A 13,115-nucleotide genomic window follows, 5' to 3' on the forward strand; every position below is an offset into this window, starting at 1 on the left:
CATGTTTCCCACCCCCAATTTCATACTAGTTCTAGCCAAATAAATCTAATAGGACAATAAGTGCACCCTTTCTGAAATCAAGCCATTTGGGTGTCATGCTAAATCATAGTTTAGCATGATAAGAATGAGCCAAACCAAGAGAGATACAGGGAAAGGCTGTGGCTCAGTGGCAAAGAATCTGCTTTTCATGCAAAAAAATCCTGGGTTCAATCCTCACCATCTCCAGTTAAAGCGGCCCCTTGCCTGAAACCCTGGAGAGCTGCTGCCAGTCAATGTAGACAATACTGAGTTAGGGAGACAGAGGGTCTGACTGTGTAAAGCAGCTTCTCCTCCTCCTAAATATCAAGGTGCAGGAAATTAAATTTCAATTAAACGGTATACATGTGGCAGGTATCAATGCAGCCACTAGGATCACAGTTAATGTGAACCGTGGTTCATAAACCATTTGGTGGAAGCTAAGCAAGCCAAGGGACGCAGGTGGCGCTGTGGGTAAAAGCCTCAACGCCTAGGGTTTGCCGATCGAAAGGTCGGCGGTTCGAATCCCCGCAGCGGGGTGCGCTCCCGTTGCTCGGTCCCAGCGCCTGCCAACCTAGCAGTTCGAAAGCACCTCCGGGTGCAAGTAGATAGATAGGGACCGCTTACTGGCGGGAAGGTAAACGGCGTTTCCGTGTGCTGCACTGGCTCGCCAGATGCAGCTTCGTCACGCTGGCCACGTGACCCGGAAGTGTCTGCGGACAGCGCTGGCCCCCGGCCTCTAGAGTGAGATGAGTGCACAACCCTAGAATCTGTCAAGACTGGCCCATACGGGCAGGGGTACCTTTACCTTTAAGCAAGCCAAAGTAAGTTGTAACAGGCATATGCAAAGAATCGTCCTCAAAGGAAGTAAATTAATTGTGATTATAACCTCCCATCTAGTTGGAAGATTCAAAAAGCAGGTGTTGTTCAGCTAAAGCAGGAAAGCTTTGCAGATCAGGATGCTGAAAGTGAGAGGCAGGGTGCTAATGGAGTTCTGGAAAATGCAAGGGGTAGCACTTTTGCTGTGAAAATCTAGTCTGCAACAACCATTTCTGACTCCAGCCTAATTATGCGTTTTCTTGCTTCCTATGCAGCTTTTTTCCAACTGAGTTGTGATCTGTAAGAAATGCACTCTGGCAAAAAAAAAAAGTGTTGCTGTTGTTGTTGTTTTTAAGACTATAGTGCTTCTTATACAGAATATGATTGTTGTCATTATAGGGGAAGGCCCGTGAGTAAAGGAGATGCAAGAAATTTTGGATGGACAGCAGCCCAATTGGAAGTTGACATATATGCATATCAGTTTTGAAAAGAGCACATGTGGTAACATGGCTATATTTGCAGCTTTCCTGCTTTTTTTGTGCGGCTCAGTGTGCACTGACCCATTATTTTAGCTCCAGTTTGTGTCTCAAAACACTGAGGAGAAGAGTCTCAATAACTGGGGGGGGGGGGGAGTAGAGGTTTCAGGGTGAAAGGCCTGAAGCCCAATCCATAGCTCTGCAGCTTTTGTCACTGGCGTAACAGAAACGCTACATAGAAGAAATGATAGCATTTCTGAAATACTGATTCTGTCAGGCACATGTTTCCTCGGGTATAGCAAACTGGTGATCCAGTGGTGCCTTGTGCTTATGTTACAAGCCATCAGAACAGGCCCATTCAATTACGGGAGGCGGCAATTTTGCACACGTTCAGGAAGAGGGTGGAACAGAATAGGGGGGGGCCTAACAGGATGGGGCGGGTTTAAGTGCACTCCGCTGACAAGCATGGTGAGACTAGTTTGATTAAATTGTATAATTTGACATTGGAACAATTGGCATTAATAATTGTATTCATTGGTTAAAAATGGTATTGTTATAATGAGGCTGCTATTGGAATGATACATATTGGAAAATCAATAGAAATGTATTTTTTTTAAAAAAGAAAAAGTGGTTTCTATAGGCTGAAAATGTGTATTTTATTTATGTTGAAAAGGAGATCAGGAAAAAGAGAGAAGAAATAAAAGGATTTCCTCCCCCAGAAAGGTTTGTTGTTTAAAAAGGGTATTTTAAAACACACTTTTGTCGAGTAATGCTATTTAACGTGATCTCTTGCTCTCTTTTTGTAACAGTTCAGGTAATTTTCAACACACAAAAGAGTTGACGCAATGGCATGCTTTGACAACTAACCTTTAAATCCTTTCTTGGCTGCCAATCCCTAAGGATCATGTAATTACAAAGGAAAAGGCTTCCTCATGTCACCGTACTAACTTAGGAAGTGCTGCAGTCAATTTGCAGCTGTAAGACATCTCTTTCCACAAAACCTAAATTAGTAATAAATAAATAAATAAATACATAAACATTCTATGCAGCTCAGAATGCTGTAGACAGCTGAAGTAAACAAGACAGCTGTTGTTTTAAATGAATAATACCAGCACAATTTCAGAGCTGAGCATAACCTGAAATGAAATTGTATAGACTGACTAGCATATTTTATAAATAATCCACCCCTTTACATTATGCTGGTCAAAGATTTTTCATAACAACGAAGAAGAGAAGACCAAAACAAGCCGTCTAACTTTAATTTACTGGCTGATTTACGATTTCTTCATTTCACTTTCCGTTAGCGAAGTGGCACCTGAGACAGTACTGAACATCTTCATCGTGACAGAGCAATGCTATGGTGGTGGGGGGGGGAGATATTTGTTACAAAGCTGCTGCCTCTCCCTAAACCTTGCTGGATCACTGTAGCAGGGCAAGAGGTGAGGGTGTTTTTTTCTTATGCCTTTACTTTTTTTATGGAAAAAAAGTCAGTGGGAGGGAACTGAGGACAGTGAAACCTTGGTTCTCAAACTTAATCCATTCCGGAAGTCCGTTCCAAAACCAAAGCGTCCCAAAACCAAGGCGTGCTTTCCCATAGAAAGTAATGCAAAATGGATTAATTCAGACTTTTAAAAACAACCCCTAAACAGCAATTTAACATGAATTTTACCATCTAACGAGACCATTGATCCATAAAATGAAAGCAATAAACAATGTACTGCAGTCACACAATCAATCAGTCAGTAGCTGAACTGGGTTCCACACAGTCACAAAAACAAAACAAAAAGAGCCACAAAAATGCAAAATAAATAGCAAAAACAGACAGACCTCAGAGTAACACTCAAAACAGAAGTGTGGCACTCAAAACGGAGCATGTTCGGCTTCTGAGAAAAGTTTGCAAACCGGAACACTTACTTCCGGGTTTGCAGTGTTTGGGTTCCAAGTTGTTTGAGTACCAAGGCATTTGAGAACCAAGGTACCACTGTACTGGATGGCTCCTTTGGGCGAGTGTTGGGAGAATGAGGGAGCACAGAATCCTGTGGATCTTTGAATATCCCTGGAACGTGCCTTGATTCACTCCCAGAATGCCATTCACTCCACAACAGCTGGCAAAACACTACCAGTGGGACATCCATGTCATTGAGCGGTCTTCCTGGGGGTTTTCAGCAGTGCAGGTGTCATCCTGCCAGATGAGCTCCCTCTCTACCAGCAGAACAGCACTTACGCTGCACCCAATGGCCCTTCAGGTAGCCTTTAGCCAGCTTTAAGATTGTACCGCAATTATTGTTTAAAATATTAATATTAATAATTGCAATTAAAACTGAGGCAACAAAATACCCATGAAAACCAGTAGGCTACAAAGAATCAACTCAAATCATCAAAACCCATCACTGAATGCCCTTATTATCAGGTTTTAAGCAACCTTAAAAAGTGACAGGTGAATGGTGGATAAAATGACCATCCCAAAGCACAGGTATCTCCAAAAAGAAGGTACAAAGGAAGGTGCCTTATACCGAATCAGACAATTGGTTCATCTAGCTCAGTATAGATGGCTGGCATTGGCTGTCCAGGGCTTCAGTCTGGGTCATCTCCCACCCTGACTGAATCTGGAACCTTGTGCTCTCAACCCAGATGTTTTGCCACTATGCTAGGGCCCTTCCATTAAGTTCTTGCCCTCACAATATTTTATTTTTGTAAAAACCCAGGACACAGAGCAGTGTGCCCTCTATGGATCTAGGCTTAGGCAGTACCTCTTCTCACTCCCTAATAAGGTATTCCCAACCTCCAGATCATGTAAGGCTGAATTAGCACTGTTGAATACAAATTCATATGCAAATATGAGAGTGACGAAATAGCAAATAGCTATGGAATATAGGTTTCGTTACACTGCCTCAAATCCAGCACTGCACCAAACAGGTTTTTGCTAAGGTTTCGTCTGAGGGTTGTATGCAATGATGGGAGCACAGAGCTTATCTCAAAAGGCCATTCTTCTCCTCTTCCCACTCACCACCACCACCCCCCCCCAAAAAAAAATCTGCTCCAGAGTTCTCCCAACCCTCTGGAATTGAATTTGAAAGCACTTGGAGAGCTGGAGGGGGTAGGAGAGGAAGTTCAACTGTGTCCACAATGTATGAGCAGAACAGCAGATAACTTATTGTAGGGGTTTGCACCAGATGACCCTTGCAATTCTGATTTTATCATAAGCCTATACTTTTTCTATTGATCAACGAACAGGAGCCAGAAAATATTGTTTGAAGAGAGTTTGCACTCCAGTTTTCCGCTGTCTGTGATATGTTTTGTCTGACAAACTAAGCACACTGCCACTGCTCCACCAAGAGGTCACTGCCGCAGGAAAGTACAGAGCTGGTGGGAAATGAAAGCCAACAAGCAGCTCTGAACCGCGATTCACCTTTACATTTGGCTTGATGACAAAACTGAATCGCTCTCAGAGTGCAAGGATTACCTAGAGCAAGTGTGCTGAAGAAAATAAATGATACAATAATGACTCGGACAGATTGCAATACAAGTTGTGCTATCAGAAATGTGCAATTGAACATTTGCCAGAGCCGCAGCTACTTCTATAACTCTTGGCCTCTTTCTTTAAAATAGTTTTTACTTAGTTGCGTAGGACAAAGCGTATACAATTGTATCAATATATCAGAAAGACAAGCCTAGGGCAAATTTAACTGCCTGAGCAGAAGCTGTGCAAGCAAATTTGCTTTGGGAAGCTAAGGCCAGGATCAGTGGCGTAGTGTGGGGGGTGCAGGGGGGGCCGGCCGCACCGGGTGCAACATCTGGGGGTTAGGGTTAAGGGGCGCAAATCCACGTGTTAGGGGGTGCAAATCCACGGGTTAGGGGGCACAAATTACTTGCCTTGCCCCGGGTGCTGACAACCCACGCTACGCCACTGGCCAGGATCCAAACATCTAGTTTAGATGGATCACAGATTCACAGGGTCTGTCTAGTTCAACCCACTGCAATGCATGAGTCACAGTTAAAGGCTCAGGCGTGCTTATTTCCCCACATAGTTTCTCCCCATACCATGTCACAAATCTCTTTTGATTTGACTCTCATGCATTGCATGATGGGAAGGAGCATAAAACCTTCAAGAAAAGAAAACCAAAAGCCTTCTTGGGTGCACACAACTGGTTCTGGGGTTCTCTGCATCCGATTGGAAACATGTCTCAACTGAAGCAAGTTTGTCAAGCGGTTTCATACACGGAGTGGAAATATTTTCATAATATGTTTTTAATTTGCTTGTCATATCCTGGAATCATAGCTGGAAGGGACCATGAGGGTCATCTACAGTATTACAACCCCGTGCAATGCAGGAATCCTGCCCACAGCCAATCCTAGGTGGATCACAGGGTGGTTTACAATATAAAAACACAAAAATACACAACACAGTAACAAACAAATCCAATAAACCTACCCGCCCGCCCAGTTTAAGCAACAGATTGCTTAATTAGCAATGTCCTGGGAAAAGAGGAATATTTTTGCCTAGAACCTAAAGATAGGTAACCAAGGCACCAGGTGAGCCTCCCTGTAATATATGTAAAGTTTACATAAAAAGGGATAAAGCTTTCAAGGACAGACTATTCCATCAAGCCTAGGCATATGCACACACAGAAAGCAGAACCCAGCTTTCTGGTTTGATCTGCATACATATGGCTGTTCTGTATAACATACAAACATCATTTGTCCTATAGAAACCTTTGTGTACAAGCTAGGTTTATGCTTTAGTGACCCGTCAGTGTAAACCAATTACAAAAATCTCTTCTTGTGTGCTTAAACTCGATCAACTTAATTAATGATAATCTCCTACCAGTCCTTTCAATTGTTGACTAATCATATGTCGTACAGTTGGAGTCCATGTACACTCATACATTAAATGGAAAGGCGATATGGTTGTTCTGTTTGCTGAATTAGATGAACCAGGGCAGCAGATGATTAAGAAATAGCAGAAAGACAAGAGGTTTGTTGCTAGAACAAGATTAGTTATCAACATCAGTTGATGTTATCAGTTAACATCTTGGAAGTCTGCTTGTGTTCCACAATCATGTAGTATATAAATTTTATGAAATATATATATATATATGCAGCAAGGTAAATGAACAGAAAAAAGTGTTTCCTGTATTTGCAGTTTTACAACCATGTTATAATAATTTTGTTCAATTTCATTTGGCTGTCTTGCTCGCCAAAAAAAATCCATTAAACACACCTGTTCAAGAAGTTCTTTGTAAGTTATAAACTCTTTAGCATTTGTTACAGGACTGTCATGGATGATAGCAATCTGGTCCCCTTGTCCATTCTTGACATGGCGATCTATAGCATTATAACAAATATTCAGCTCTCCCCCAACAAACCTAGAGAGGAAAGAAGAATGAAAACCGCTGGGTTAAAAAAATAAATCTTGCCAAACGAGAATTAGTACCTTGTTCTTTGCCTCAGGCAGCAAAATACTATGTGCCAACCCTACCACTAACCACCCAACCTCTTGACCTTCCTTCCCAACATTCCTTGCATTACTTTATAGTATATGTATGGCGTTGCAAACTAGCCAGAAACAAAATGTCCTAATACATTTATGGGACCTTAGCAGGTTTCTGACCTGCAGAAATCAGCAAATGAAGCTTTGCATGGCATGGAGATAAGGATTATCGCAATAGCCTATATAGATATGTCTATATCTATTTTAGAACCTGAGCAAAGAAAGCCACAGTATTAATCATAATCTTGTTGTACATGCCATTTTTTGCACAAAACTTCCTTGTTAACTATTATGGTTTCTAGAATATAATGACTCCGCCTAAGAATATATAGATGCTGATTTTACAACATCCAAGTCATTATCTTCTTCTCACACGATTAAAAACATCATTATCCCTGTAGGTATGATGCTATGTGTACATACAGAGCAGTTCTTCTGAATCTCTTTATCTTCCAGAATAAATTATAAGTTTTTCCCATCTCTTAAGGCCAGTATACACAATACCATTGTTGTACACTTAAAAATCACATGCATGTGGATGTATGTAAACCATGGAATGGCAGTTAGCAATTCTTTGATCGAGGCAGCAGTATTTTTTTCAGCCTTGTGAACTCAGCAATTGCAGACAATATTACCTGAATATGTGCATCTATCAACATTCTGAAGAATGGGGAAACTACAGAGATATGTAATATCAACAGCTAAAGTATTGTGTGGATCACCTCTTAATGAAAATATATATTTTTTGTCAGGTCATAATACCAAGCAAAATGACCAGCAGGCTATAAGAACATAGCCATTCCAAACCAAGTCCTTCCAGTAAGGACAAAGTTCCACTGTAGTTTGAATATTAGTTCAAGTTAAACATTGTGCAGTTCTGTCCTTGACCACATTCGGTAAGGTCAAAACATTAGGACAGTTCTTTTTATCAGCTATGGCATGTCCAGAAATGGATGTAAGATGGACTAGAATTCATCTGCACTGGCCAGTTTTCAGGAATCTCATATGCACTGAAATGTGCACCTGAATACTACTAGTGCCTGCAAATTAGCCTCTGCCAATTCCTCACCCCACTCACAGAAGCCCACATGATAGGAATAACCTGCCCAACTGGAGGTATAACATCAGTGCAGGATTCTCCTGCGTCACATCATTCCTAATTTGAGAAGCTATCTCCATACAGTATCCCCAATGCACTAAAGTGGATGGGAAGTACAAATGTCTCTGTACTACCCTTGAAATGGCAGCGGGGGCAATACAAGATGGAGTTACAGTGGTACCTCTGGTTAAGTACTTAATTCATTCCGGAGGTCCGTTCTTAACCTGAAACTGTTCTTAACCTGAAGCACCACTTTAGCTAATGGGGCCTCCTGCTGCTGCCGCGCCTCCGGAGCACAATTTCTGTTCTCAACCTGAAGCAAAGTTCTTAACCTGAAGCACTATTCTGGGTTAGCGGAGTCTGTAACCTGAAGCATATGTAACCTGAAGTGTATGTAACCTGAGGTACCACTGTATATAGAAACTTATCTGCAGTGCTCTGAAGATAATTTTACCATTGCTTGCTGCTGCAGATCCTACAACATTAACTTAAGAACCAGTTTAGGTATTTCTTACCCCGCCCCCTTGCAAATCACAAGATGTGGCTCATGTTGCATGGGGAGTGGTGGGAGATTCTGGACAGACAAGAGGAAGTGCTTCACCCACAGCACACAGTTCAACAATGGAATTTACAATGACTTGGCTATATTTTTGATAATGGTTGCTCATCAGGTGATTAGTAAACACTGGGAAACTGGCCTAGGGTTAACATTATCCAGGTGGTACATAAGGATCTGGCAAACTGCTTTAGCTGAAACGTTAACAGGAAGACTGAAGGATATGAAAGGTTAAAAATATGACTTTGAAACAGTTTGGTTTTATTTCATTTTTATGAGACTTTTATTAAAGTTAATCATAGTATAATAAGATATAGAAAACTAATCTAAATTTTAAAAAATGCAAATAGAATAATAGAATACGGAGTCCTCTCTTAAAGGTGGTTCTTGACCCTTACTATCCACAGAAGGTAGTAGCCCTTCCAGCTTTCACCTGGAATCTTTCCTTCCTCCTCCCAGCCTCTCACCCTGGGAGACCAAAATTTCCCTGCCTCCCATTCCAGCTCTTCCCTCAACTACAGTGATGAACACCAATTTAGATGGGTTTATAATGGCAGTAATGTGCTATCTCCATGATGAGAGGCCGTATGTCTCTTAATATCAGTTGCTATGAAACTGAAGAAGGAGAGGCCTACTGCCCTCATGTTGTTCTTGTAGAGGCAACTAATTGGCTGGCAACTGTGGGAAACAGGATCTTAGTTGAAAGAGGCCTTTTTTGTAATTCAACAGGTTAGTAATAATATATTTCTGGCAGTGGTGTTGGAATACAAATGCTCCTTTTCTGTGCACATCAGACGGTGCTTATAAATATTATACAGCATTGTAATGAGTAACAAACAAATCCCAGGTGCATAATCCAATGGCTGTGCTTGTGACATTTCTAGCACACATTAAAAACAAAACAGAACACCCAAGTCCAACAGAATAATCTTCATGGATCTTTAAAAAAAATCTAAATGTCTGCAAAGTCCAACAGTTCTTTTTTCATAAAAACAATCCAAGAGGCTCACAACACAGCAAAACCAGTAATTATAGATAAAGCCTAAATCTGGCAACAGACAGGAAGGGTTTTGGTTTTTTCCTTAACCTGGTGTGTGTGTTCATGCATGCATGTGTAAAAGAGATGAAGAAATCTATAAGCAAGCGATGCTATGCAGCAAGAACTAGCTAATGTGATCTGCACAGAAACAACAGAATTAGGAAGCATCATTGTTTTAAACAAAAGCAAACACCACGATCCAGAAGGAATTGTCAGCTGGTATAGTAGCGCAACACTTCAGGCCATTTTTTGGCACAAAGAGGACAGATCAGTGTGATTTTTTCATTCTAAGCACTAGCAGGGCTTTTGTTGCACTGCCCACTGTGATCCAAGCCAATTTTGCTTGTGTTCCTTTTACCCACAAGAATTCTTAAGTACACACTCAGTATCATATTGCAGAACTAGCTGGAACATATCCAAGGGAAAGCATATTATTGTTCAGAGGTGCTTTCCTTTCACAAGAGATTAAAGGAAAATAAATACAGAAGAAAAAGGATAATCTTACATAAATCATACGAGATAGTTCTCTGTTTAAGTACCTGATAGTATATATTAGTAGTGGTTTATGGAACGCAGGAAACTGAGTTTATTGTCTACAGTGACTAGCAGTAGTGAGGGTTTCAGACAGGGGACATTCCCAGCTCTACCTGAAGATATTGAGGATTCAACCTGGGATCGATCTACTGCATGAAAAACAGAAGCTCTACCACTACATGGGAATATATATATATATATATATGGGGTTCAAGACAGCCTACGAGCCATGTTCTGTAGTCTCAGATACACATGGGCCAGCCAAAATCTGACAAGTCACTCCTGCTCTTAAATTGTCCAAGCAAAATGGCATATCTTAACCCGGCACCAAAATGAGAAAAAATGATGAACTCAGTCAGTGAAGCATGAGACTCTTAATATCATGGTCATAGGTTTGAGCTCCACGTTGGGCAAAAAATTCCTGAGGTGCAGGGGGGATTGGACTAGATGATTCCTGTGGAATCATCTAGTCCAACTCTACAATTCCGTGATTCTAAGGCGAGGGTATTACACAGCCAGAACACCACTGCAGAAAAGGCTCACTCCGGTGCCACCACATAGCAATTTCCCTGGGTGATGGAAATCTGCTTGAGTGTCATCAAGATACTCACTCCAAATTCTCTGTTGACCCCCACTCAGTGGCCTCATAGAGCTGTTACAGAGCATAGGGGGACAAGATGGAACCCCATAACACAAGCACCACAGGCCCAAGCAGAAATCCTCCCGTGTCACTTCTGAAATTAACCCTATGGGTAGAAGCAGAACCATCACGTCAACATGCTCTCAACTCCCATCCCACTCCCATCCAGGCAGGTACAATGGTTGATGCTGCCAAAAGCTGCTGGGAGATCGAGGAGAATCAAGAGGGTCACACTCCCCCTGTCCCTCTCCCATCCAAGGACATCCATCAGGGTGACCAAAATTGTAACAGGGCCAAAACCGGGCCTAAATCCAGATTGCATGGGTCCTGATAATCAGATTCCTCCAACTGCACCTGGAAATGAACCGGCCCCACCATCTCAATCACCTGGTCCAAAGAGGCATATTATTATTTTTTTTACAAGATATTTATTGAAAGTTTTTTTACGATATAACAAAAAATGAAAAATAAACATACAAAATAAAAAACAATTAAAAACACACATTAATTTTCAATAACATAACTTCCGTACACTTATTTCCTCAGACCTCCTCACACCTCCCCTCCTTGTATTCCAATTCAGTTTGTTTGTTCAGCAAATCCTTACCATTAAACTTTTACCCATCTGTGAATCTTTTTTTTTTTCATATCTCCTAAATCATTACAGCTGGAAACCACTTAGTTTCTATCCAACATCCTTCTAACATTCATTACCAAAGAGGCATATTAACAGCCAGGTGATAGTCATTATAATCTCCTCTGTTCAAAGGGGACTTTTTAAGGAGCGTCTGGGTCAGTGTGGTGGGCACCCCTCTTTCCTGGCGGTAAGCATTTGCTGTCTCTAGGACCCACCCAGCAAATCCCTTCTAGCTAGCACTTAATAGGATGAGCAAGAGTTGGTTGCCCAAAGCCTTGCTAGCTTTATTTCAATGTGCCTTTTGCAGCAGTTTGCTAGGCAAAACTTCAACAGGTGACGCACTTTCTCCCAGAAACGGGAGGTGAAATGATGCACAGAACAGGAGAGTTGGAAGGCGTCTCATGGGTCCTCTAATCCAACCCAGCACCGATGCAGGAAACCCGCGACTACAACACAGCACCGGCTGAGTTTCTGCCTGCCCCTGAGGGGCAGCCCAGCGAGGGTTTGGTCCAGCCACTCACCAGGAGGTGCTATAGGGATCTCTCCTCTGCATGGTTTGAGCCCAGGGCTTGTGCCAGTCGATGCCCTGAGCCGCTTCAGCCCAGTGTTTCTCGGGCTCCTCCACCGACGCCCTGAAAACCGCCTCATAGTCGCCTCCAGGAGCTGCTGGCCGCGAGGACAACGAGCGGCTGAGCGGGAGAAGGAGCCGGGCTGCAGGCGGGCGCCTCGTCCAGCAACTCGGGAAAGCGAGCGGAGGGACGCGCCGGAGTCCCACCTGCGGAGCCCAGAGAAGGCCTCGCGCGCTGCGAGCAACTTGGTGCAGCCAGACTCTCCGGCACTGCTGGGCGCTCATGGTTCCCTGGCCGCCCCGAGGCGAAATTGCAAAAAGAACCCCCAAACTCGAGCGCCCTGACCTACACACTTGTGGAGCCGGGGAATCTTATTAATTCCCTTTTCACAAAGTCAGCAGGAAGAGCTGAGCTGGATTCAGGACCAAAGATTAGGACCTGCTCCTCCTTCCACCCACTTTGGTGTTTACAAACGACCAGTTTGCAAGAGCTCCAGTCCGGGCTTTGGTGTCGGCTCCCAAGCCCGCACTTTGTTTTGTAGCGAGGAGGCCCTCTGGGATTTGCTTAGGTTGCATAATATCGCCCACCGACCTCTGGGGCTCAGGATACTCTGCCAACTTTCCTTCTTTTATTACTGCTCCAAGTTTGCTAAGTGCCTGGAAGTAAATGGACGCGGTTTAGGATAGGGCCCTGCTTCTCCCTCACTTCGTAGATCCAGGAATTCGCCTTTCCTTCTTCAAGATCCTTTTTAAAATCATGGCAATCTGCTCTCAGAGGCAACGGCGTATTTAAAACTCGCCCAGCAATACAACATTTCTTTCCTGATTTGTTTCATTCTCTACAAACGGCAGTTTTCCATTACCTTGAAAACAATTTTCATTCCTGTCCAATTCCAACAAGTGCACTTCATTTTAAAATAATAAGCTATATTAAAACCGTATTCCATCATTAAAAAAAACCCTATTACAATTTATCTCCATTATCAACCTTTATCGAGGGAGAATTAGAGAGGATTAGGTTGATATGGAGACACCACAACAGGGGCATATATTTTATCCAGACAAGGGATGCATTTGACATTTTGAATAAAATTAGATTTGCCAGATAAAGGCATTTCAGACACACCAGTTTCAGAGAGATCTCACCATGGAGGGATTCCATGAACTCACCAAGGACTCTCACTGTGTGTGAGAAGATGTGTGGATCCACTCACAGAGAAGGATGTTACTATTATATTTCC

General features: G+C 42.6%; 1 protein-coding gene across 7 annotated transcripts in view; it reads right to left on the reverse strand.

The window, feature by feature from the left end:
* ACSS3 (acyl-CoA synthetase short chain family member 3) overlaps positions 1–12,397 on the reverse strand; it is a 79,781-nt gene extending 67,384 nt beyond the window's left edge. For 6 of the 7 annotated variants that reach the window (XM_083463092.1, XM_083463095.1, XM_083463094.1 and 3 more), the window contains exons 1-2: positions 11,828–12,397; positions 6,532–6,676 (exon numbers count right to left, since the gene is read on the reverse strand). In XM_083463092.1, coding sequence (XP_083319218.1) covers positions 6,532–6,676; positions 11,828–12,159 — 477 coding nt within the window. In that variant the 5' untranslated portion in view covers positions 12,160–12,397. The remainder of the gene's footprint in view (positions 1–6,531; positions 6,677–11,827) is intronic. The other variant, XM_083463097.1, reaches the window with a different exon arrangement.
* Positions 12,398–13,115: the final 718 nt, after the last annotated feature.

Source organism: Podarcis liolepis (assembly GCF_965112155.1).
Source record: "Podarcis liolepis genome assembly, chromosome: 10".
NCBI classification, from domain to species: domain Eukaryota; kingdom Metazoa; phylum Chordata; class Lepidosauria; order Squamata; family Lacertidae; genus Podarcis; species Podarcis liolepis.